The sequence below is a fragment of the Protopterus annectens genome, chromosome 7.part0 (assembly GCF_019279795.1).
Source record: "Protopterus annectens isolate FY-2018-M chromosome 7.part0, PAN1.0, whole genome shotgun sequence".
Lineage (NCBI taxonomy): Eukaryota > Metazoa > Chordata > Ceratodontiformes > Protopteridae > Protopterus > Protopterus annectens.
In genome coordinates, this window is record NC_056739.1 from 1156552936 (window position 1) to 1156580192 (window position 27257).

Below are 27257 nucleotides of genomic sequence, written 5' to 3' on the forward strand. Positions count from 1 at the left end.
CAATGCGTTGTATTTGCACATGTGCACAAGCAAACCCCAAAAAATCAACAAAATATTCTGAGATGTCTTGCACTGATTCACATAACTGTCTAACTATGTGCATTTACATTATAATGCTCCCTTGATCGTCTAGATGCAGTTTACATGTTTATCAGAAAAGCTGTGCTGACTGCAAAGCATATTTGATTTAGATCTGAAAAGTACCAGACAATGTTAACAGTAAGATAGAGGGTGCACCTGTCATATGAATCCTCTTATTTGGCCAGCCAATGTCTAACATAATGAAAACATAAAAGTAGAAAGGCAGAATCTGAGGCACACCATTCCATGGTTCATCTTTCTGAAAAGAATTAAAAGGCTACATAAAAGCCCCATGCTCATCCAGGAGCAGCGTCCCCATAAATGCAGCATTGAAGACTACATTACATTCACTCCTATCTTCTGATAAGAATGCTTACAAGTGTAATGTAAAAGCAATAAATGACCCATGCATTTCTTTCCACATAATTTCCTAAGTATAAATTTAAAATGTACAAAAAGGAAACCGCTAGAATACGAAAACCAACCAGCCACAACCGAAATTCAAAAACTAAAATGTAATCAACTAAGGGCTTTCATCTTATCATAGAAGGCTTCATCAGAGTTGATGTAAAAAAATTGAAATTCATTAAAAAAAAAAATAATTGTGACATCACAACAGTAACAAATCAAAAACTCAAAGTTTACAAAATAAGTTAAATAAGTTAAAATCCCACCATGCTACTTAAATTAAAACTAGAATGGATCTAAATAATTTACATAAAAATAAATAAGGAAAAATGTATTAGTGCAAAATTTCAAATCAATTTCAATATGAAATTTCAATGTGCAATATCAGTTAAATTACACCAGTATGAAGTTTTAAAACAGCATGAATTGAAACTTGCTCGTTTAACCCTGGTTTTATCATGACATTCGATCTTAATTGCCAAAGGACTTTGTATTCCAGCAAACTCTCAGGGTCACCTTCCCCTCTCATTGTACAAAATCCTGTCCACCACAAAAAATAAAAATATTTTAAAGTTTAAACAATCTTCTGAATCCATATAAAGGGCATTTGTTTTTTTTTTTATTTTTTTATGTCCCTCGTGTTCATCTATCTGGTCTTTAAGGCATATAATGTATTTACCTATGTAGAATGTTTGTCATGTCATACAAGATGCTAAATATATAACTATCATACTGTTACAGTCAGTACGACCTGTACAAGCGATCACCCTGCCATGGTGGACTACTGTTACATATGGCCCATCATTAATAAACTTAAAAAACTTACAAACCCCACATTTACCTATTTGAGGTATATGGGCAACCATCAGAAAATCCTGGTTCCTTTCCAACTAATCATTCAACTTTTGAGTCTTTCCATATACAACCTGCAGGGACCCCCCCCAAATGATCTGTAATGTCAAGGGTAAAGATTGTGTTCCATGTAGTTTTAAAAATTTTTGCAAGGGTCAGTGCGTCATGGTTGTAAAGACTAGCCATTGCACCCGTTTTCTCATTGTTTAAACAGGGTGTGGGTTGTCCAGAATCTACCTCCTCAGTAGAAGTTTTGAGTCTTTCCATATACAAACTGCAGGGACCCCCCCCCACCAAAAAAAATGATCTGTAACATCAGGGGTAAAGATTGTGTTCCATGTAGTTTTAAAAATTTTTGCAAGGGTCAGTGTATCATGGGTGTACAGACTACCCATCGCACCCATTTTCTCATTGTTTAAACACAGTGTGGATTGTCCAGAATCTACCTCCTCAGTAACCCACCATTTCCTCGTAATGAGTATAAATGTAGTCCCCTTAGTCTCAGCAATCTCCTTAATTTTATTTAACAAATTTAGAGGGTAACTCCTTTCCGTAAACATACTAACCATAACATCAATCTCCCTCGTGTTAAGTCATCACTTATAATTATGGACAACCAGACCATCTGTCCTTTCACAGTCCCTCTTTTTTTGGTATGTGGGGTGACAACTACCGAAGTATAAGGATTAGTTCAAATAAGTCTTCTTTCCGTAAGTAGAACCAAAGCAGGAATTAACCTAATCCTTGTACAGTGGATATAAAAAGTGTACACACCCCTGTTAAAATGCCAGTTTTTTTTTTTATATAAAAAAAAATGAGACCACAATAAATCATTTCAAAACTGTTCCCACCTTTAATGCGACCTATAACCTGTACAATTCAATTGAAAAGAAAATCTGTTATGGGAAAAAATATAAAAAATAAAAAACGTGCCATAAGTTGGTTGCATAAGTATGCACACTCTTAAACTAATACTTCGTTGAAGCACCTTTTGATTTAATTACAACATTCAGTCTTCTTGGGTAGGAGTCTATCAACATGGGGAATCTTGACTTGGCAATATTGGCCCACTTTTCCTTGTAAAAGCGCTCCAAATCTGTCAGATTGCGAGGGCATCTCTTGTGCACAGCCCTCTTCAGGTCACCTTACAGATTTTTTATTGGATTTAGGTCTGGTCTCTGGCTGGGCCATTCCAAAACTTCAATTTTCTTCTGGTGAAACCATTCTTTTGTTGATTTGGCTGTATGCTTGTGGTGGTTGTCGTGTTGAAAGGTGAAATTCCTCTTCATCTTTCTAGGAGACACCTGAAGGTTTTAGGCCAAAACTGACTGATATTTGGAACTGTTAATTCCCTCTGCCTTGATGAAAGCCCCAGTTCCAGCTGAAGAAAAGCAACCCCAAGCATGACACTGCCACCACCTTGCTTCACCTTGGGGATGGTGTTCTTTTGGTGATGTGAAGTGTTGTTTTTGTGCCAAACGTACATTTTGGAATTGTGGCCAAAAAGTTCAACCTTGGTCTTATCAGACCATAACACATTTTCCCACATGCTTTTGGGAGACTAGATGTATTGTTTTGCAAATTTTAGCCGGGCCTGGATGTTTTTCTATGTAAGAAAAGGCTTGTGTCTTGCAACCCTACCCCATAATCCAGACATATGGAGAATACGGGAGATTGTTGTCACATGTAGTACACAACCAGTACTTCCCAGAAATTCCTGCAGCTCCTTCACTGTTGCTGTAGGTCTCTTTCAGGCTCCCTGACCAGTTTTTGTCTTGTCTTTTCATCAGTTTTGGAGGGACGTCCAGTTCTTTGCAATGCCACTGTTGTCCCATATTTTCTCCACTTTTTGATGACTGTCTTCATTGTGTTCCATGGTATATCCAATGCCAAGTGGAAATATTTTTGTACCCTTCTCCTGACTGATACCTCTCAACAGTGCGTTCCCTTTGATGCTTTGTAAGCTCTCTGCGAATCATGGCTTTTGCTGTAACAGGCAACACAGTAAATGTCAGGAAAATCTTACTAAGACAGATGAACTTTATTCAGGGTTAATCAGTCACTTTAATTGATGGCAGATGTGTACCCAAGAAGACTGAATGCTGTAATTAAATCAAAAGATTCTTCAACAAAGTATTAGTTTAAGGGTGTGCACACTTATGCAGCCAGCTTATTTGTACGTTTTTCATTTTGTATATTTTTCCCCTAACAGATTTGTTTGTTTTTCAATTGAATTGTATAGGTTATAGGTCACATTAAAGGTGGGAAAAGTTTTGAAATTATTTATTGTGGTCTCATTTTTTATATCACAAAAACCTGGCATTTTAACAGGAGTGTGTACACTTTATATCTACTGTATAAACAAATATCCAAATAATCTGTTCTATGACAATGCATTATGTAGGTAAATTTCAAAAATGTAGTAGAATCCTAATGAAATCTGGTACAATACTTAGATCACCTTTCCATAAAATAAGAATATCATGAAGAAACCTGTAAAATGCCACAATATATTTAATGAAGTACGAAGCAAAAATGAATTCCTTCTCCCATTCGGCCAACACCAGGCTGGCAAATATGGGTGCACATAAATGTAAAATATATCTACTTTAATGATTGCTTTTTAAAGTTAACTGCTCTTTAGTATTCATTATGACTGTTGTTGGCCATGAACTAGATACTATTTATAGAAAATATATACCGGATAGTGCCAATGGAATCCTCAGTCAAAAAGAAGCAGAATGTTGTATGAAACACTGACGGATTCGGCAACCAGGAAACAAAACCACTTCAAGATTCCATATAGAAAACTTCTTTATTCAGTAAAATAAACGAGTGGATAAGCATTGTTTAAAAATACATTAAGGTGTGGTAGTTTTAGCAGTGTCGAAATGTAGACCTGAATTTGTCATTGCTGTGGTGTAGAAGATCATGTAGATGTCCACCTCTCACAGTACTGCTTGTGAATGTTCATAGGTGTGTACTAAGCTAATGGCCCTGGAGCCTTTACAAGCCTAGCCCATAGGATTACCCTGGCATCGTGCCACCCAACTTTAGTTCCCAGTGCCTCTGTCAAGTAGAGCCAGTGATCCCCGGGGTGAATTTTCTATTTCCCATCCACTCATCAAGATTTCTCTTGAAGAGGATCAGTGAGGTGCTCTGTTTGACATGTATGTGAAGTCTATTCCATAGCATGGTCAGTCTCTGTTTTATGAACCTGTCCCTCCAGCATGTTCTGTTGATTGTAGTTATGAGGTTGAGGTCTCTGGAGCGTGTGGTGCAGAGGGATTGGGATTTCTTTAGATGTAGCATTTCTAACAGAGCTGGGTCAGACATGACTTTGTAAGTCAAGCAGAGATCACCTCTAAGTAGACGATATGAGACAAAGAATAGTTGGAGTTTTTTGAGTCTGTCCATATAGGACAAGTGTTTAAGGCCTAGGATCTTCTTTGTGAGGTACTTCTGTGGTCTCTCCAGTTGTTGCAGATGTCTAGTGAGGTACATGCCAAATAAGGCATTGCACTTGATAATTGGCCTAATGAGGGAAGAGTAGAGGGAAACGGTGACCTCTTTCTTCCTGGATGCAAAACCTGTAGTAATGAGATGTGCCACATAGAAGGACTTTCTGACCACAGTGGCAATGTGGTGGTCAAAAGACAAGTTGCTGTCAACCTGTGTTCCCAGATCTCTTATAACACCTTCTGTGTTCAGTAGACTGCCATTGATGTGGTAATTCATGGGAACTTGTTTTTTCCCCAAGGGGGATGATGACACATTTTTTTGGCATTGAGCTTTAAGGCCATGGTTCTGACACCAGTCGTCGGTGTCAGTGAGGCCTTTCTGTAGGATATCAACATCACTTGGGGAGTTAATAATAGCTCCCAACTTGCAATCATCTGCGAACTTTGTCAGCCAGAGTCCCTTCGTGTTGACCTGGACTTCAGAGAAGAAGATACCAAACAAGAGAGGACCCAGTACCGAACCCCATGGGACTCCACTTGTGACTGGTCAGCACTCTGACTTGGAGTCAGCTACTTTCACACTGTGAGTTCTATCTGTGAGGCAGTTTACAACCCACCTAGTGATATGGGGTTGATGCTTGGCTTAGTAAGTTTTTCTATGTTTCATGAGTGGAGAATGGTATCCAAGGCCTTGGCTAGATCAAGGTAGGCTGTATAAACCACCTTGCCTTCCATCCAGAGCTCTGGTGACTGACTCAAAGAAGTCGACCAGGTTGAGCAGGCATAATCTATCCTTCACTAAACCAAATTGTGTGGGATCCAGAGTTTGGAGATTCCCTATATCCTTATTTATTAGGTCCATGATGATGCGTTCCATAGCTTTGCATGTCAGACTCGTCAGGGTAATGAGGCGATAGTTCCCAGGGTCTGTAATAGCTCCTCTTTTGTGGGAGAGGGGTGGCTGTAGCAGTGCGCCATTTGGTTGGGACAAAGCCTGAGGTGAGGCTGTGATTGAGCAGGGCACACAGGTGAAGGTGCTAATTCACTCTGTAGCTCATGTAGAACACAGCCAGGGATATGGTCAGGTCCCATAGAAGCTGTATTTTTGGCTTTGAACAGTGCTGTTTTAACCTGTGCTGCAGTAATACTGGGTGCCTGGCAATCTTCTGGTATTGTGATTGGTCTTGGGGAGGGGGGGTAAAGTTGGCACTGAATCTGTCGGCCAGTATATTGGCAATATCTGTTGGCTTGGTATAGGCGGTACCATTGTGCAGTAGCTGAGAGCAAATCTGGGTATTGCCATGGAGATTCTTTACATAACTATAGAAGGCCCTGTGGTTGTCTTTACTGTCTGCTGCAGTTCTGTTTTCATAGTTAGCTTTAGAGGATTTGATGAGGGATCTCAACTTTTTGTTGAGGCTGATAAGGGAGTTTTTCCAAACTTGGGATTTCACCTTATTCCACATCAGTTTCAGGACCACCAGATTGGCTTCCTTTTTTTGGAGGAGAGCGTCTTGGTTCTATTGGGTATAGCGAGATCCATGCTTTTGTGTACGTGTTCATACAGTGCATTGGTGTATGATTCGGTGGTCATGCAACTATTCTCCATTTGCATGGGTGCCATGAGGTTAGCCACCTATGTTGCCCGTGTTAGTAATGACGAGATCAAGGATGTTGCTACTTATAGTGGGGGTAAGAACGAACTGGTCCAGGGCATTAGAATTAATGAATTCCAGGAAATGTTGGGCAAGTGTATTGGTACATGAGTAGTTTTCCCAGTTAATGGAGGGGTAGCTGAAGTCGCCTAGTATGAGAGTGTTAGGTTGGACCTTAATATTCTCCAGAGTGCTTAGGAACGTGGAGTGTGAGCGTTGGGACATGGTTGGGGACCTATAGCAGGCTACGATTGAATCGCTGTTTTATGCAGTGTTAGCTGCACCTGAAGTATCTCTGATGCGTTATGTTGGGCTACCAGTCTGGAAGTGTGTGCATCTTTTATGAATATGGAAACACCACCGCCTTTGGAGCTTCGGTCCAAGTTCTGGGGCCGAAAGGTGTGGAATGAGTTATAGCCTGGTAGTGCAGGGGTGCTTTCTGTTGCTTTGAACCAGGTCTCTGTTACAGCACAAATGTCGATGTTCTCCATTTTAAGGAGTACACAAGTATTATAGTTTCCTGTTGCAGTGCTTCTTTTAAAGAGAGTAGTACACTTAATTACCATCATCGTAATAATAAAAGGCACTGAAGTAAAAGTCACTGTAACTGTCATGCTACACTCCCCTAAATATCCTTGGGTGGAACTGTATAATTTTGGTTTTAAATCTGCTTTCCTTTACCGATTTTGGTCATTTGTTTTGTTAACAACGTTTTCTTAGTAATGCAATGCAGTTGATGTGCCACCTGGAATTTATCTAACACAAGCATGCTTTTCAGTGAGGCCTTTTGAGCTAACATCTATAGATCACTGGTATATACGAGTACTTCACACAAAGACATAGGAAGCCCTCATAGTGAGTATTAGACAGTGGTAGATAATGTTGTTGGACTTGAGGGGAATAAAAGGTGGGTTACACTAAGAGTTATAATTAACTGTTAACAATAACATCTCATTGAAGATTTGCTGTTAAAAGAAGTGTTTTACACACCTATACTTCGTTCTGCAGTTTGTCTTAGAGTGGATGTTTTATGGCTATGTCACCCACTCACCCATCCTAGATTAGATGGCTTTGTAATTACTTGCATTAAGTCTGTGTTTCCATCCCTGTACTTGCCCTACGTGCTTTGCAGTTTTCTGCAACTTCTTTGACCACTGTAACCGTTTTGGTATTTTCAGTTTGATGCAGTTCCCACCTTTATTTTTAGTCATTGCAGGTTTGTTAAACACGACCATCTTTAACAGTGTGCTTTTTAATTACTGTTACTTGGTTAGACCGCTAACCTTTAATGACTACCTTTTACTACTTAATCTGTGAAGTTCAGGTATTCATTATCTGTTTAGATCCTTGTGTGTGGATTAACTATGAACAAACTGTAGATCTGTATTAGATTGGGATGACAAATTCTTTATTAAAAGAACAAAAATTTTGCATACTTGATTCTGCTACATAAAATATTAATACCAATGTTGCACATAATTCTTCATTTTGTTTTAGGCAAGTGGTTGCCTGGCACAGGCCATATTGTGTTGATCTTGAAGAAAGTACATTTTCTCATCTGCGCTCCTTCCTGGAACGATACTGTGATGGAGTAATCAATGAGGACCCACCTCTCCCTTTTCCTTCATCAAGGTGCAGTATATATTCGTTTTTTATTTATTTTAGCTGACAGCCTCATTTTGCTTTGATGTACCTGATTTCTGTCATCCTGTGTGTTCCTACAGCAAGATAAAATAGGAGTTGGGAACAAAAAGTGTGTAAGTGACATGCAGAAAAGTACAGTAAATGTGTTAAGAACTAATTGTTATTACTGTGTTTTGAATTCCCCAACAGTGTCTGTCATCATTTTGGATGGGGATTGGAAATTTAACCCTGGTCTGGCACCTGTTTCTCTGTTACACAGAGGCAGTCTGCAAATGCTTGACAGCACATATCCAAGCCTATGTATACCCCTTAAAATGACCCAGGGCATCAAACCTTGTCAGATACATTTGGGAAGCATGACTAGGCTTTAAATGTCTTCCTGGGAGTTGTTGGCCTAATAATCACAAATTAACCAATGTAGAATTTAGTTGCTTTCTAAGTCATTTTTGAATTTCCTAGAAATGAGTTGGTTTCTCTTAGGTTATTTTCCTTTGAGATCTTCATTTTTTTTGTACCAAATGGACTTCACAGATTATCTTGCACTGTAGTTGAACTTTTTCTCTATCTTCTTTTGTAAGCAGCTGCATGATGTAAGTGGTTAACGTGTATCTAATGTAGAGCATTTATTCTTCAAAATGAGCAGTAGTTCTCTGGTGTCATTTTTTGGAGATGTAGTGCCAGTGGCTGTATTGACTTGGTGGAGGAGGAATAAGTTTTAAGGGAAGGTCATAACTGTGCAATGTATACATTGCTGCAGTGGATAAGTATTAAAAAGATGCATGAAAATGAAGAAAAGGTTTGTTACGAGTTTCTTTTCTATTATTCTGTGTGTCTGTGTCTTCAATTACAGTGTATAAGAATTTAATGAAGTTTAAAATTTTAGCCTGTTTCTTGTAAAGGTAGATGTCTAAGTTACTGGTATTATTTTATCTATGCACAGGGTTTTCTTAAACAAAAAGATTTGAAAAACAAGAAAAAGTGCTGAAAATATCAAAATGGTAGTTCTTACGTTTGCAGTTGCTAGCTTTTTCCCCCTTAGAACTTGATTTTAGTTGAAGATAAGCAGCCAATTGATAATGAGAGGTCTGGACAGTGTGTTCTGAGTGACATCTACAAGGTACAGTGTTATCTACAAGGTACAGTGTTATCTTTTAAAGGAATAATGGCAAGCAGTTCAATGAAATAGTGTGCTTCGAGTAAAGTCAGCAAATTACAGTGTAGCCAACCTTTGTTAATGCATGTGAACTATTGTTGCAGTTTAAAATGGGGGTGATTTAATAAAGATGTTTGTTTAAAAAAAGACTAATGTTCTTGTGCCTTTGAATGAGTATGTAATAAGACATGTTCTTAAATATGGAACAGGACTGTGTATATTTAAAAAGCTGAAATAGGATGAAAAGGCTACAGTAATAAAACACACACAGGATATTTTCAATTAATGAAAATCCTTACAAGGACAGATGGTTGAATTCAATCTCCAGTCAATGTACTGTACTTGAATATTGCTGATCTCATTTTATTTTGAAGTTTTTCATTTAAGGATTGGTTCATAGGTAGGTACTAGGTTATCGGCCCAAGGGCCTACGTAAGCCTAGCCAGCAAGGTACCTTAGCTTACACCACCCAAGAAAGTTATTTCCCTGTGCCACTGTCCAGCAGAGACACAGAAGTGATCCCCAGGGTGTATTTCCTATTTCCCATCCACTCATCAAGATTTTTCTTGAAGAGTGCTAATAAAGAACTTTGCTTGACATAGATGGGTAGCTTGTTCCAGAGTATAGGAAGTCTCCGGGACAGGAATCTATCCCTCCAGCGTGCCCTGTTTGTTGTGGTGACAAGGTTTAGGTCTCTAGAGCATGTAGCTTGGAGGGATTGGAATTTCTTTAGGTGTAGCATGTCCAACAGCTCTGGGTTTGACATAGCTTTATATGTTAGGCAGAGATCACCTTGGAGTAGGCGATATGATATGGAGTAAAGCTGGAGTTTTTTGAGGCAGTCCGTGTAGGGCATTTGTTTGAGGCCAGTAATCCTCTTTGTGAGGTACTTCTGTGGCCTTTCCAGCTGCTGCAGATGTCTTGTGAGGTGCATTCCAAAAGGGGCGTTGTACTCTATAATGGGTCTAATGAGTGACGAGTAGAGGGGAACAGTGACCTTTTTTCCTGGATGAGAACCCTTTTATGATGAGGTGTGCCACGTAGGTGATGGACTATCAAAGGAGAGACTACTGTCCACCTGGGTCCCAAGGTCTCTTATCACGCATTTGGTGTTGAGTAGATTGCTGCCTATGTGGTAGTTCTTGGGTACAGAGTTTTTACCAAAGGGGATGACACTGCACTTTTTGGCATTGAGCTTGAGGCCATGGCTCTGACACCAGGCATCTGTCTCAGTGAGGCCCTTCTGTAGGATGTCCACATAATTTGGGGACTTGACTATGGCTCCTAGTTCGCAGTCATCTGCAAACTTCATCAGCCAGAGGCCTTCTGTGTTAGCCTGTACTTCAGAGAAGTAGATACCAAACAGGAGAGGTCCCAGGACGGAACCCTGTGGCACTCCACTTGTCACTGCCTTGAGGTCAGATTTGGAGTCTGCAACTTTTACAGTGTGGTTTCAGTCAGTGAGCCAGTTGGCAACCCATCTTGTGACATAGGGATTTATACCTAGTTTAGTGAGTTTAGCTATACTTCTATTTTGTATCCTATTCTTATATTACATTTGTTTTGTTTTAAGTTTTCTGTTCTTTTCAAGTTTTAAGAGGTCCTGGTTAGGGTCAGTTAGAGAAGTTAGCAAGAATTAATTTGCAAACAGTGAATGGCATCATTTAATTAGTGGGAGGAGCTGAGAATTAGCATTCCTTATTTAGCTAGAAATATCTCTGTTTAGCTGGAGAGCTTGCTTGGCTTGCTAGCTGTACTCCACCTGAATAATGCTATTCTCTGTCTGCATTTTATTTTCCCACCCACCCACCTAACTTTTGTATTCTTAAACTTGGTGGGTACTACAAATCTTATTTTGGCCACTCCTCCCAGTCCCATCTGATCAGCTCATTTTACTGAGTACAGTGATCATTTGGGAAGGCCTTCCCCCTTAGTTTCTTAACCTTGAATTATCTTCTGTTTCCTCCCTTCCCACTTAACTTAAAAATATAAAAAAAGAAATTTGTACTTTATTCAGCTGCTTTTACTGCATTAGTGTTTCTTCCTATTTTATTCATTTATTTGCTTTTGCGGCTTGTTCTTGTGTTCAGTTGCATTTATTCTGCTGCATTTATTACTGCTTGTTAGCAGCCTGATTAAATTGTAACTGTTATTCTAAGCCTCTTAAATTTGGTTTAAGCGCTTGAGCTTCAGGCGAGCTGTTTGACATTAAGAAGGTTAGTAGTATACACTCTTGTGGCAGGAGCTGTAGCTTGCATCCTTCTGAGTTGGGAATTGTTGGTTGAAGGCTTATTGTGTCTGCATATTTGAAAAAGTTTTCCCTGAAATTGTTGCATTTTTGTTTGCTGTAGCATAGACTAGATTCAGACCTGATGAATCTAGTTCTGTTTGTATAACTTAAACACTAAATCAGGCCATCTTTTGTTGGAGAGGGTTCCTCTGCACACCTGCACCCTAGTGGCAGGAGTGTGCATTTAGAACTCATCTGATGGAAGGTTACTGGAACAGGTCTCATTATAACTTTTTTACTGGTTAATTTGTTTAAATCAGTTTCCTCTTGTTTGCTACATAAGCACCGCGTTTGCATGGGTTTGCGCTTGTTTGTGCTTCGAGCACTGCTGAGCAACAGTGGGAACTATTGGCGGTTATAGATGTCAACACTTCTGTGTAAAAATTTTCCCTTAGTAGCTCTGCTGGTGCTCCATCTGTGAGTTCTCGCAATTATCATTCACTGACAGGTGATGCATTAAGAGACGCTCCTGGGGTACCAACACAGATCCTACTCACTAGCCTTTTGTATTTTTTGTCCACTTCTCGTGCTCTGAACTTTACCTGGTCCTTCTTGTCCTCTCCCTGTTTTCTGACCTCATCAACTTACTTAACATTATGGACGGATAATTTCTTACAGTTATTCCAGCCAGCCTGGTCGACATGGGTATCCTGAGGCAATGTGGCAATTGCCTAATGTACACTGACAACCCACTTCTTCTAGTCCACACAAATTCATTATGTGAGAAATGCATCCATATCAAGAACCTAGAATCCTGTATCTCTCACTTGCCACTCAGTTCATCTGATACTAATGAAGATGTCAGCATGCACACCCCAACTCCTGCACCTACCAAACCAACAACACATCACCCTACATATGTGAAGTTTACCTAAACATCAGACACCTCCCAAACACAAACCAACATGATTAACATACTACATCCTTTGCAGAACATAGTACACATAATATCTCTCACACCAGTGTTTCCCCAGTCAAGCCCCTAAGGCATAACATTAAAACAAACATCGTAGTCATAGGTGACTCAGTTGTGAGACACACACTTATCCCTCTCACCAGGTTAGATAAGGAAAAAGTCATGGACAGCTATCTGTTGAGTGCCAGAATCCACCATATCTCTCTCTCTCACACACACACACACACACACACACACACACACACACACACACACACACACACAAGTCTCTCAACAATAGGCACTGTTATGACTCTGTCATGGACCATGTTCGTGTAAATGACTTGAGATATACCTCACTGGGCTATATGAAGAGAGACATGACTGAGCTCTCTGATTGTGTGTTTCAGGCAGGTATGCCTTTAGCCTTACTAAGCAGCATTTTACCTTCGCCTAGGATGATACTTCAATACAAACAAAAAGTGATTGACTTCAGCAATTGGCTTAGTTTCTGGTGTCATTCAAAGGGGATCCAGTATCTGTCAACCTGGGATGACATGGTCGACAGACCTCGAAGCTTTGCCAGAGATGGTCTTCATCTGTCACCCCTGGGATTTTGATTACTGGCTAAGGCTTTTGCCACCCCCGTAGTGCCTTTTTTAGGCAATGTCACAAGAACAAAATTCCCAACGTAAAAATACCCTCTTAAAAACAACCTCAAGGTTATGCTGCTAAACGCTAGGTGTCTAAACCAGAAGTTGCACTCACTGGAAGCAGTTCTCACCTTGGAAAGTGCTGATATTTGTGCAATCACTGAGACTTGGTTTAAGGCTGCGGAGAGCACCCCAGTTGTACCAGGTTACGTTTCCTTCTGCATGTTAAGGCCACAAACTGAAGGCATGAGAACTAAAGGAGGTGGCTTATCAATATTCATTAAAGGTAAATACACCTATAGATTGGTTAAACAGCACGATTCCCTTGAATTAATTCAGGTGCAGTTGACTGTAGGTAAGACTCCTCTTCATGTCATTGCCAGCTATAGGACCCCCTCCATGAATCAGGACATCCAGTCAGCCTACTTGGATCTACATGATCAATCAAGATACAACCAAATGCCTTGGGTTTGGTGACTTTAATTACCCATCCATTGACTGGGTAAATTATACATGTTCTAACTCACTTGCTCAAAGGTTCCTGGACTTCGTTGACTGCAGTGGCCTGGATCAGCTGGTTGACAGACCTACAGGGGGCTCAAACATCCTGGATCTGGTGCTCGGCAATATGGGGGACTGTTGCACCACCCCAGTGTAAGATCTGCTCACAAATCAGTCTAGCTAGAAGTAATTATAGCACAAGTCCCCCCTCCCCCTTAGTAACAGCTAGAAAAAAACTTCTGCAAGGCCAGTTACAACCTCTTACATGACAGCATAAATAGCTTCATAGCCCTTCCCCCCACTGATGGAACAGACACCTATGCTGAGTTGTAGATCAGTGCTTTATACGGGCACCTGTACAGTTGTGTTGACTCTGCCATACTTGATAGAACCAAAGCAAGATGTTCAAGGAAAAACAAATCTGCCTGGTGGATATCTGCCATTAATAGGCTATACAATACGATAAGAAAATTGTTGTCTAAGAGTAGGAAGGAACTGTTGAAACACTCTCTCTTCAACATAAATAGGTAAATAAGACTCATAGTGAAGTCCTCCAAAGCTAACTACGAATCCAGATTAACTTCCCTAAATAAGGATCACCACAGGGTGTTCTTTAGTTGCATCTGTAACCTTAAAGGCAAGGCCCAGATTTGCGCTGAAGTCATAGTTAATGGTACTACATATACAGCACTTGTGGATATAGCAAACCTGTTGGCTGATAGGTTCAGTGAAAACTTCACTAGCCTGTCCCTGCCACATATACCTGAAGGCATCCCCTAACACCTGTCCCCCACCTAGTTTCTCTGAGGAGCAAGTCTTAAATGCCCTCTCCAAGGCCAAAAACACAGCGTCTATGGGACCAGACAACATCCGGGACTATGTTCTACATGGGTTAAAACAGGAATTAGCATCACCTTTGGGCATGCTTTTCAATCACTGACTAAGCACTGGCTTCATCCCAGCAGAATGAAAAAACTGCTACCGTCAGCCCTTTGCACAAAGGGGGTGCATCCACAGATCCAGGGAACTAATAGATCCATTAGCCTGACCAGCCTTGTCTGCAAGGCCATGTAATGAATTATCTTGGACCATACTAACAAGGATACAGGAATTCTCCAAACACTTGACCCCACCAGTTTGGCTTTGTCAAGGGGAGATCATGCCTGTTAAACTTTCCTGGACTACTTGAAGACAGTCACCAAAGCCATAGATAAGGGTAAAGCTGTGCATACAGCCTGCCGTGATGTAGCCAAATCCTTTGACACAATCCCTTACTCAGGCATCATCAGTAAACTCAACCAGCTGGGTATCAACCCATATATTTATTTTATTTTACATTTGTCTACTGGGAAAGTCCGACTGGGCAGGTTGCCTGTTTTCAGCAGAGGCCCGGGGAGAAAAGCTCCATTAACAGTAATACAGTAGTACAAATAACACACCTGTGTAAGAAACTATGTAACATAAAAGTAAGGAAGACTGCAAATACAGCACGTGACAATCAAAAAATATGTGATAGTTATACACAGATTCAAAACGGAGAAGAAGAAAATAGACTTTTAAAATACATTACCGTTGGATGGTTTAGTGAGATCTATAAAACATAGTTTGAATCAAATTGTAGCTGTACACAGTTCAGATGTTCTTCGTGTTTCAATGTTGCAGTCATCACATTTGGGTTATCCCTGCCAGGTTAGCCCTCGGCCGGCCCGAATACCAGAGGCTTATTATTTCTGCATTGGTTGCTGTCGCTTCAGGACTGATGTCTGGTCATCAGTAGTATAAAGTAAAGCAGCTAACGCCATTACACCAGTCTTTCTTGCCATGGAACCCGAAGCAGAAGCAGTTCACACAAGTGCCGGTCGGCTGCTACCTGAGTTTTGTCTACCAAATTGAAGTTGAAGTCTTCTAAAGCTAAGTACCCCATTGGGGATCCTTTTTTCTTGCACTAACCGATGTCAGAAAAAGTTAATTGTCTCGTTTGTGGAAAGCAAATACCACACCGAGACTTTTATTCTTACTGCGTCACTTGTTTAGGCACAGGCCACGATGTCCCTCATTGTTGCTTCTGTGCTTTGTTCAACGCCAGAACTGTCCGTCATCGGGCCCTTATTTTAGCTAGATATTTCCTCTTACAGTCCATGAATTCTAATATGGCTTCGGTAAGCCATCCGACAGCAGATGATCTGAAAAAACATAAAGAAAAAGACAGAGACAGCACAGGTCCAAATCTACTGACAACAATTCCGTTAAGCTAGTCGTCAGTTCTCCGGTCTGCAGTGAGGCGCTTTTGCAGCCCTTGATGCCCGCTTCTGTGGATTCGCAAGCCTCTACTGAGACCCTTTCAGAGTCCGGTATGCCGCAAAACTCTTCCTCGGCTAAGGATCCTGTGGTCGTCTCTACCTTGGATGGGTCCGGAGCCACTGAGCAGGCACCAGCTTCCGAGGAAGTCCTTCGCACTACCAGTTCTCAACACAAACCGATGTCTTCTTTCGTGACTTCCGTTCTTTCAAAAACGACCGAGTTTCTTAAGCCCAGGATACGAACCACACCCAAGAAACCGATAACCCAGTCTCAGGCACCTGCTTCCTTGCCTCAGTCTCAAATGCTTAAAATGGTGGAAGACCTTATGCTGATCAAGGGAAGCCAAGCTACCCCCTCCAAAGTTAGAGATCTGTCCCCTGTAGTTTTGTCTGAACAAGAGTTAGATGATTCTGATGCATCTGAATATGAAGACATACAACCCCTCTCTACATATGAGGATTCTGATGCAGAGGATTCCATCCCTTCAGCCTCTCCCCCAGAGGAATTTTCGTTTGGGAAACCCTTCATACCTTAAGGGAGCATTTCCAGTGGGCTGAGTCAAAACTACCCTCAGTCTAAAAAGAGACTCAGGGAATTCTTAGATCTTCCACAGCTCAGACCCTTGACCATCCCACCCAGCCCTGGATGTTGTGGAAGATGTTTTCCTGGAATCCAGCTTGACTCGTGGCACCCTCCCTCCTGCACCCAGAAAACCAGACCGGTACTACAGAGTCCCTGACTCACACAAATCTTTTTTTTTTTTTTTAATCCTACTGCTGACCCTGAGGTTATTTCTCAAGGGCCTAAAGAGATTAAAGCAACCTCTGCTAAGAATCCCACCCCCTCAGATAGGGATTCCCAAGCACTAGACAGATGGGGTGAAAAAGTATACACCTCAGCTACTCTTGCTATCAGGGCACTAAATTGTCAGTTCCATATACTAAAATTTCAGCAACATACCCTGGAATTCCTCAAACAAAAAATGTCTTCCTTTCCTGATTGTGCAGAATCTAAAGAGTTACAAGAGTTAATGCGTTCTGCAAGTCAAGTAACTAACACACCTTGCACTGTGGTTTTGACACCCAAGAAGCTTCTTGCAGGGCAGCAGTCACTGGATCTGTCCTTAGAAGGCATGCATGGCTTAAGGAACAGCCCCTGCCAGACCATGTCTAATCTAAATTGTTAGATGCCCCCTTGCACAAAGCCAACTTATTTGGCACTAAGGCAGAAGAGGTCTTAAAAAAGATGGAAGAAAAAGCAAAATCTGTGCAGACAGTTAAGGATTTCTTACAGGTCCAGCCCCCCAGGTTCAGCAGGCATTGTCCCACCAAGCACTGGTCCATTCCTTCTCCCACTAAGCTAGTCCAGCCCAGGCCCCGGGGAACCAGACCCCCCAGACAGCAGCCACAGGGAATGCAGAGATCTAAGCAGTGACTACCTCCACCTCAAGACCAGGGAGTTGTAAGCCACCTCCTTATGGTAATAACTCACAATGACTCACCTCCCCCACCCCCTCCCTCTGCCCACCTTCACTTACCCGTAGGAGGAAAACTCCTTTCACGCAAGCACCTGGGACACCATTACCAGCGACCACTGGGTTCTCAACATAGTGTCTCAGGGATGCAAATTTTCCTTCCACACCTTTCCAACCCCAAATGGGTTCCCAGATCTACCTCCAAACCAGTGGGCAGAGGCTCAAAAGCAAATCCTTTCCCTGCTTTCTATGAGGGCAGTAGAGCATGTTCCTGCAGAACAGATAGGCCAAGGTTTCTACTCCAGACTTTTTCTGGTGCCCAGAAAAGAGGGCACCTGGTGCCCCATCCTTGATCTATCCATTCTAAACACCTTCCTGGTGATTCCAAAATTCAAAATGCTCACCCTCCAGCAGCTGCAACCCATGCTCTCCAAGACGCTTGGCTAGTCACCCTAGATCTAAAAGAGGCCTACCTCCACATTCCTATCAGGGAATCATGCAGGAAATATCTCCGTTTCAGGGCAGGATCTCAACACTTTCAGTTCTGTGCGCTTCCCTTTGACTTATGTACTGCTCCCAGAGTTTTCACAAAATGTCTGGCTCCGGCCATTGCCTTTTGCAGCCAAAGGAATAGCCAGATTTACCCATACTTAGACGACTGTCTTATTCAGGCAGACAGCCAGGAAAAGTTGCTCAAGCACCTGGCCTTTGTGAAGTCCCTACTAACCTCCCTAGGGTACACAATCAACGAAAAGAAGTCTAAACAGGTGCCCACCCAAAGGATTATCTTCCTGGGAGCAAGCTTGGAAACAGCATCTCAGATGGCATTCCTTACACCAGAAAAAAAAATTTTCCTGACAGCCTAGTTCTCTCAACTAGCCACCAGACCCCAGTTATCTGCAAGGAAGATCCTGAAAGTTCTGGGGTTCATGGCATCTTGCGTACTAATTCCATATGCCAGACTGCTTCAGTGGTAACTAAAAAGCCTTTGGTGTCAACACTCTCAAGACCTGGAGACTCGTATACCTATAATTCCTTGTCTCAGAAAAGATTTTCTTTGTGGGCAGCAACATGCTCCCACAACAAGGGACTACCTTCCTCACCACCCCCCGCTGCCCAGACTCTCACCACAGATGCATCGGACTATGCTCGGAGTGCACACCTGGACAGCAGGTGCATACAGGGCCACTGGAGCCCACAGCAAATCCCTCTGCACATCAACCAAAAAGAGATGATGGCTGTCCAGCACGCCTTGATAGCTTTCAAGCCCCTTCTCTCCCCAGGAGTTCTCCTGATCAAAACAGACAACACCACTGTGATGTGGTATATCAACAAGCAGGGAGCGACTCACTCCTACCCTCTATGCAGGCTGGCCATGACACTTGGGCACACAGCCTCTGCCATGCAACTGCACCTGTTAGCACAATTCCTACCAGGTTATCTCAACTCTCTGGCAGACCAATTAAGCAAAAATTTTCTGGACCCACATGAGTGGCAGCTCAACAGAAGAACCTTCACCCTAATAACTCAGAAATGGGGCACCCCGAAGGTCGACCTCTTTGCCTCCCACACCAACCATCAGCTCAGCAAATTCTGCACCAGGGAGCATCACTGCATGGCTTGGAAAATGGATGCCCTGTCCTTCCCCTGGGTCAATCTATCGGTCTATGCCTTTCCTCCACTACCTCTCATCCCTAGGGTACTGCTGAAAATAAAGGCTGAAAAACCAAGGACAATTCTTATATCTCCAAACTGGCCTCACCAACAATGGTTACCCCTTGCTGTACAGCCTGTCTTTACTGCCACCATGGCATCTTCCTCAGATTCCAAACCTCTTGACCCAGAGGGAAGGGGAATTCATGCATCCCCAATTGCAGACACTCAATTTGGCAGCTTGGCTTATTCCCTAACCCCAGGTCAATCTGCCAACCTCATTAAACAGGTTCTATATATTATACGTGAGGCCAGACGCCCTAGCACTAGAAAGTTTTATGTTGACAATTGGAAAAGGATCTGCACCTGGATCCTGGCTAAGGGAGCCAATATGGCACAGCCGTCCCTCCCTCTCATCCTGGATTACTTAGCTGACCTACTACACATTGACCTCTCTTTCTCCTCTATAAATATTCATGCCTCTGCTGTCTCTCCTCATTTCCCCAATGAGCAGCCCCTTTTCTCACACCCTTTGATCAAACAGTTCCTAAGAGGGGCTAGCAACTTGAGGCCACACAAGTGCACCAACCCCAGCTTGGGACCTTAACTTTGTGTTGGAAAAGCTCACCCTGCCACCCTTCAAACCAATTTCTTCTGCAGAGCTAAAATTTCTCTTCTGGAAGCCAGCTTTCCTTCTGGCCATCACTTCAGCCAGAAGAGTCTCCGAGCTGTAAGCACTCATGGCTGTGGACCCCCTCATCATTTTCCAAGCTGACAAGGCATCCCTGAGAACTATCCCCATCCTTCATGCCCAAGGTGGTGTCCAGTCTGACTCTCAACCAATCCATTCATTTGCCCAACTTTATTCCTAATCCCCAGAACAAGGGGGAAAGGATCCTGCACTCTTTAGATGTCCACAGACAGTTCAGATTCTATCTAGACAGGATTGAATCTTTCAGAAAGTCTGATCAAGTGCTGGTTAGCTTTGCTACAGGGACATAAGGCAAAGCCATCTCCAAACAAACCATTTCCAAATGGATAGCACACTGCATCCATTTCTGCTACAAACAACATGGAAAGCCTTCCCCCAGTGGGGTCAGGACTCACTCCACAAGAGCAGTTTCCACCTCTGCAGCTTTCTTCATGAAGAACATAGTACAGTTGTGTACACTTACCATAAATGTAGATTTTCGAGTTTATTCACTGTTCCTGGTTTCCCTCCCTCCATCCCCCTTTCTTCTGTTTCCTTACAAGGGACATATTGGTATTTACTTTCTACTGGTGGGGTTCTTCCACCAGAAGCTGGCTCCTACTTGGGGGCTCCTGACAGGTTAGGGCAAGAAAAACTGATGTAATGGCATCGGCTGCCATACTTTATACTACTGACGACCTGACGTCAGTCCTGAAGCGACAGCAACAGATGCAGAAATGCTAAGCCTGTGGTATTCGGGCCGGCTGAGGGCTACCCTGGCAAGGATAACCCAAATATGATAACTGCAATAGTGAATACACTCGAACATCTGCATTTAAGTGTACACAACTATTCTTTGTGAATAGTGTATGCTTAATAAGTGAAACGTAAGACATTGTTGACTGGTCTGCTTCTTTTGTAACCATATGATTTGAGTCTGTAGTACTATGAAAACTTTATTCCATGAATTGAGGTACTGTCTGGAAGTCATGTATGAGAGAGATGGAAAAATAGTGGAGATACTGGGGAGCATTTAGAAACAATACCAGTAAAAGTAATGTTTGACCTATATACTTATATGTAGTATAGTATAGCTAGTTATAAAAAAAGGTCAGACTTCCTAAGGAAAAAAAATGGTTTTGTTATGAGGTGTAGGTGATATCATAGTAAGTGTAGCATCTTAGATTTACTTATTTATAGAGACGCAGTTTTATAAAAGGTACTGTAGATAAGTTAGCCTGGGTCAGTGCAGTTACATATCCATGAGCTAACTATGTGGGATTCGAGGAGGGTTTTGAAAATGGATTTGTTGGCTGTATTTCTGATATATTGTCAGGTGAGTTGCAAACTGGCTTACCAGTTGAACTCGTATGGTCAAACTAGGGGACTCCACCTCCTCTAGCAGACCGGTAATCAGTGGTGTTTCACAAGGATCGGTTCTGGGACCCCTGCTGTTCAGAATCTACTTCTCTGAAGCACAGACTAGAACTAAAGAACTGTAGCTGACAAAGTTTGCTGATGACTGCAAACTGGGGCGATCATTGAAACCCCTAGTGATGTCAACATCCTGCAGGAAGGTCTTACGCAGACTAATGACTGGTGCCAAAGTCATGGTCTTAATCTTAATGCAAAAAATGCATCATCATCCCCTTCAGCAAGGGTGATGTTCCTGAAGACTACCACATCAATAGCAATACCCTAAGCACAAAGTGGTGAGAGATCTTGATAGACCGGTCAATAGCAACCTTAACTTTGATCACCATGTCTTCATAGTGGTTAGAAGGGCATTTTATATTGCCTTCAGAAAAAAAGAGGTTATAAACCCCCCTGTACTCTTCCCTCCTCAGGCCAATAATAGAGTACAATGCTTCTTTTGGTATGTTCCATTCTGTCACTTGTTCGTCTGTAATACATATAACAAGAAGGCTTGGGGTTTCGTTCAGATGCTTTAATGTATACAAATACATCAGGATGGATAGCAGCATCATTAAATATGAACAAACTAGTTGACAAACGGCTCACAAACATACATGCTTAGATCTCAACAGCCAACTAAAAAAATGGCAGTCAGGCTCGCACGTGCTCAATATTTATACTCTAGTACAAGCCCTTGGATAGCTTCGTAAAGTTATATACACATATATTGATCTACATCCTCCCTCTTAAAAAGATAGCCCTTCGAAAAAACAATTAAGTTAGAGTCGGGCATGCATTACTGTATACATTAGAAACAAAACATAATGTTCATGTCCAAGCTGATTCATATCTGCTACAGGGTTTAGAGATTCGATCATATCTTGCAACATAACAGTTGGGGCTACATGTAGCAACAGGAACAGTCTGCTGTGCACAACTCCTATCAGGAACTTCTGGATTAGTCATAGGAACAGCAGTGTCCTCTGGAATTTCCTCTGCGATTGGAACACTGGACAACTCACTCTGAGATGGTCTTTCTCACAGGCTATGTGCTGTGGTATAGGCTCAGACACCAGTCTCATTTGCTTCCGATTCCACCTAAAGATTGAGCCTTCTGATTCTATAATGTACAATCCCAGCTCTGGACCAGTATTCTTCATGACACCAATCCGATCATAGCCTCTGGACGTTTGCATCCTTACCAGTTCTCCCTCTCATAATGAATTGAGGGTTTACTTGTCTTATCTTAGTAGGACTTCTGGCATAAGAGCTTCTTCAACAGATTGGCTTTCAGTGATCTGTTGTTCTTGACACATGGAACCAACAATTGATTACTGATTGGTAATGTGGTTCTTGTTTGTCTCGCCAAAAGCCTCTGAGCAGGTGAACTGAGATATTTATCATGAGGAACATTTTTGAGATTTAAGAGAATCAAGAAAACATCACTATTGTCTCATTTAGACTTCTCAGGTAACTGCTTTGCACTTTGCACTGCGAGTTTTGCCAAACCATTTGACTGAGGGTACTCTGAACTACTTGCGACATGAGTAAAATCCTATTCTTCAGCAAATCTTTTGAACTGTTGGCTTGTAAACTGCTTGCTGTTGTCAGAAATAACTTTGTGCAGACTTCCATGAACAGCAAAATGACTCTTCATCTTAGTAACGACAGTACTGGATGCTAGGTTAGGACGTAAGTCAGTCTTGAACCAGTTGGAGTAAGAGCCTACTAACACCAAAGAATGTTGACCATTCCACTCAGATATTGGTGGCTACTGTCGACCAAGGTAGTTCCGGAATCTGGTTAAGCTGAAGTGGTTCTTTCTGTTGATGTGGCTTTGTACTGTTACACACTGAACAAGATGAAAGTGCTGTCTCAATGTCTTGTGACATAGAAGGCCAAAAATACTAGTTTTCTTGCCTTTCTTTTGGTAGATTCACTTCCTGGGTGAACACGATGCAAGATCGTAATATACTCAGGTTGCAAGAACTTTGAAACAGTTATTTTCGGTTTTCATAATGATACCTTTGTCGGACAAAAGTCTCATCTCTGTATGGAAAATAAGGTTGCACTTCTTGAGATAAACTAGATTGCTTTGACGGCCATCCTTGATTGATAAAGTGGTTGAGCCTTTGTAAAACTGGATTTGTGGCTGCGGATTCTCTCAACTCATCAAGACGTGAAGAAGAAAAATTTCTCACTTCCGTAACTTCACAATCATCAGTCGATTGAGAGCCTTGATTGTCATTCTGTTCAGGGGTATTTCTGGGTGATCTGGATAATGTATTAGCAAGAGAAATAAGTTTGCCTTTCTTGTAGACAAGACTGAAATTGTACTTTTGCAATCTCAGCATTATACGTTGCAGTCTGGTTGGAGCTGAATGCATTGGCTTTCTCAGGATTGTGACAAATGGTTGGTGGTCTGTTTCAATCTGGATAGGTCTAACATAAACATAATCATGGAACTTCGAACATGCAGACACTATTGCCAAAAGCTCTTTCTCTATCTGGGCATACTCCTGTTCAGTTTGATTAAGATTTCTTGATGCGTAGGCAACAGGTTGATCCTCTTGTAGAATGACTGCACTAAGACCAAATTGCGAAGCATCACAGGGAAGTGTAACTGGTTTGTGTGAGTATCATTGTTGCTGAGAATAGGTGGACTAGCAATTCTCTGTTTCAGGGCATAATATGCTCTTTGAAGTTGCTCTAACCAAGACCAGGATGCATCTTTACGTGTCATCTACTGAAAGTAGTGGGCAATGAGGATTTTTTTGGCAAACTGAATTTGCCAAAATGAACTCTTAGCATCTAAAACAGAAAAAAAGTGGCATTTGGCATGAAGGCTGTGACTTCTTCGACTGTCCAAATTGGATGGTGAGGTCTTATTAGTACTTTGTTCAAATCTCGTGGGTCAGTATGTATTTTGATGTCATCTGAGTTTTTCTTATGAGCTACCACCATGGAAGATACCCATTCAGTTGGAGTTTCCATTGAACAAATGACACCTTGTTGCACCATTTTGTTTAATTCTGCTTTGACTCTGTCCTGCATGGCTATTTTAGCTTTACGTGCTGACCTGGTAACTGGACTGACCTCTGGGTCTAATTTCATGGAGTGCACAACTAGAAGTTTGCTTAGTTTGCCTTTGAAAAGATCAGCATAGGTAGAAAAAAAATGTGCTGGGCAAAATGAGAGTAGTGGTCTTTTAAGCTAACATGATGGGCTTCCTTATTAAATGAAAGCAATCCAATTGTCAAGACAATCTCTGAGCCCTAATGATGACTGAACATGCCTCTTGACCACATAAAATAAGTTGTAGCTTCTTCCACTCTGCTGGAAGTAATATGAAAGCACTACTGAGCCTTCAGTTTGGATTTCTTTACCTCCATAAGCAACAAATTTTGCACACCTTGCCAAATCAAGCCTTTCACCATTGCATGCTGTAGCGAACATGTCTGCAGACATAAAATTGCACTTAGAATCTCTGTTAACTTTGAGCTCTGTGGTTTTGCCATTTGTTCGAACAGTGCAAAATACTTCATTCTTTGCCCTTAAATCTACTACATTGACTGTTTCATGAAACACTCGCACACTATCCACATAAAGAGTAACCTTGTCACAATCTAACTGATATTCGTTTCTTAAAATGTTCCCTTTTAATAAAAGAATATGGGCCTTTTGATTTACGAAATCTTTTGAAATGATTCTATTTATTGCATTTTTGGCATTGTTGACTAAAAGCTAAACACTTTTCCCTTTTAGATTCATGACTTCCACCACAGTTACGACAGCAATGAAACTAGGTTGGGGCTCATGCTTCGAGTTTGCTGACTCACTCTTGTGCTTCACTGAGACTGTGCGAAGCATGGAATGTGCTAGAAAGTTCTGGGGTTTGCCAGTAGGTACTGCAGGGGTTATAACTGCCATGTGCTTGGGCCTGTTTCTTTTAACGACGTGCTACAGTTCAGTTACAGGCTTGCTGTTCCTGAACTGTTTGAAAGTTTTTGTGAGGCCATTTTTGCTTGGGCTGAAGGAGGGTCTCTCTGTTGATCAGTGGCAGTGACTAACATTGAGCAGCTTCCCTGCCCCCCGTAGAGGTGGTTACTGACTTGAAACTGTAGTTTTATTTTCCCTTTTGGGTCTATTCCGGCTTCTTTCCAGCCCCTGCTATCAAGCACGCTTTAACGTGCTTTAGCGCGGAGTTGCCACTAGAGCAGCATCGGGCAGCGCCGGTTAAACAAGGTTAAACTCTTTCTGGCTCCAGAAAGTCTGTTCTTCAATTTTTCCCTTAGAACCTAAACAGTTTACACCTACACTAAAAAGTGCAGCACTTGTTCCAAATAGCTTTTTCTTCTCAAAAAGCTCAGCACTTGTCTTATAAGCATATCCCTTGTCTTATAAGCATTCTATTTGCAGGTCAAGCACTCCTGTATTATACAAATCTCTCACTAGCAAAACCCCCCAGAAGTGCCCACTTCCCTGCTAAGCCCACTACTTTTCTGTCTCATACCAACTCATAATTCTTTCTAGCATGTCGAAGGGTCAGATGCTGGCATCCTCTCCTGCCCAGTTGATGAATCTGGGAATTCTGAGACAATGTTACAATTGCCTCATGTACACGGACAACCCTCTCCTCCTTCCACGTAACACTATTTAGCCAGACTGGAGGCTGAGCTCTCTCAACTCAGGACTGGCAAGACCAGGCAAGAGGAGAAGGCAACTACACACACCACAATACCAGTCTCACATAACTCAACCACACCACTGAATCAAACACATAAACACACTAAGACATACTCGGAGGCTCTGAGTAAAAATTTACCTAAACAGCAGAGGCCTCCAAAGCAGACACCCAAGCAACTGCAAACTCAATACACCACACAAACAACACATAAACAACAAAATCAGTGTGCAAAGCAGTCACTGCCCTTAAGGCCAAATACAACACCAAACATACTTGTCATAGGTGACTCCATAGTCTGACACACTGACGTCCCGCTCACCAGACTGAGTAAGGAGAAGGTCACAGTAAGCTGCCTGTCGGGCGCTAGAATCCGCCACATAACACAAGCACTCAGGTCTCTCAACAGCAGGTACAAGTACGACTCAGTCATTGTCCACGCTGGTGTCAACGACCTGAGACGTACCTCCTTGGACTACATGAAAAGAGACATTGAGGAGCTCTCTGATTATGTAGCCCATGCAGGTATGACCCTGACCTTGAGCAGTATCCTACCTTCACCTAGAATGATGCCACAATACAGTGATAAGATGATCAGCTTTAATAATTGGCTTAAATTCTGGTGTCATTCAAAGGGGATCCAATGTCTGTCTGCCTGGGATGACATGCTGGACAAGCCACGCTGCTTCGCATGGGACGGCTTGCACCTGTCACCCCTAGGCTGCCGGATATTGGCAAAGGCTCTTGCCACCCCCATAGTGCCTTTTTTAGGCAAGGCTCAAATTCTAAACCTACCACCCTAGAACACAAAAAAGTAAAAAATCTAAGGGTAATGCTGCTCAATGCCAGAAGTCTCAACCTCAAGATGCATGCACTCGAGGCCCTTCTCAGTATGGAGAACATCGATGTCTGTGCTGTGACAGAAACCTGGTTCAAGGCTCCTGAGAGCACCCCAGCACTAGCAGGTTTCACATCATATCATGCGTTCCGGCCCCAAAATCCGGACAACACCAAGAAAGGAGGGGGGGTGTCCATATTCATAAAGGACACCCACACCTCAAGGTTGGTGGCAACGCACGATGCATCGGAGACCATCCAGGTGCAATTAACCATAGGCAAGACTGCTCTGCAATTTGTAGCATGTTACAGGCCACCCTCTCAAACTCAGGAACCTCACATGGCCTTCCTGAAAACAATGGAGGGATAAATGTATCTCCAAACACCATCATACTAGGTGACTTCAACTACCCTAATATAGACTGGGAACACTACTCAAGCCCAAACACTCTAGCCCAAAGGTTCCTGGAGTTCATAAACTCAAATGCCATGGAACAACTAGTCACCATCCCCACAAGAGGAGAAAACATACTTGATCTCATCATCACGAACATGGGATCACAATGTTCAACACTGGAAGTATACCCCTCACTGGTGAGATCAGATCA

General features: G+C 42.2%; 1 protein-coding gene across 5 annotated transcripts in view; it reads left to right on the forward strand.

The window, feature by feature from the left end:
• Window positions 1-27257, forward strand: part of HERC1 (HECT and RLD domain containing E3 ubiquitin protein ligase family member 1) — a 3987333-nt gene that overhangs the window by 676368 nt on the left and 3283708 nt on the right. For all 5 annotated transcript variants that reach the window (XM_044077739.1, XM_044077741.1, XM_044077740.1 and 2 more), the window contains exon 11: window positions 7955-8089. In XM_044077739.1, the coding sequence (XP_043933674.1) occupies window positions 7955-8089 (135 nt within the window). The remainder of the gene's footprint in view (window positions 1-7954; window positions 8090-27257) is intronic.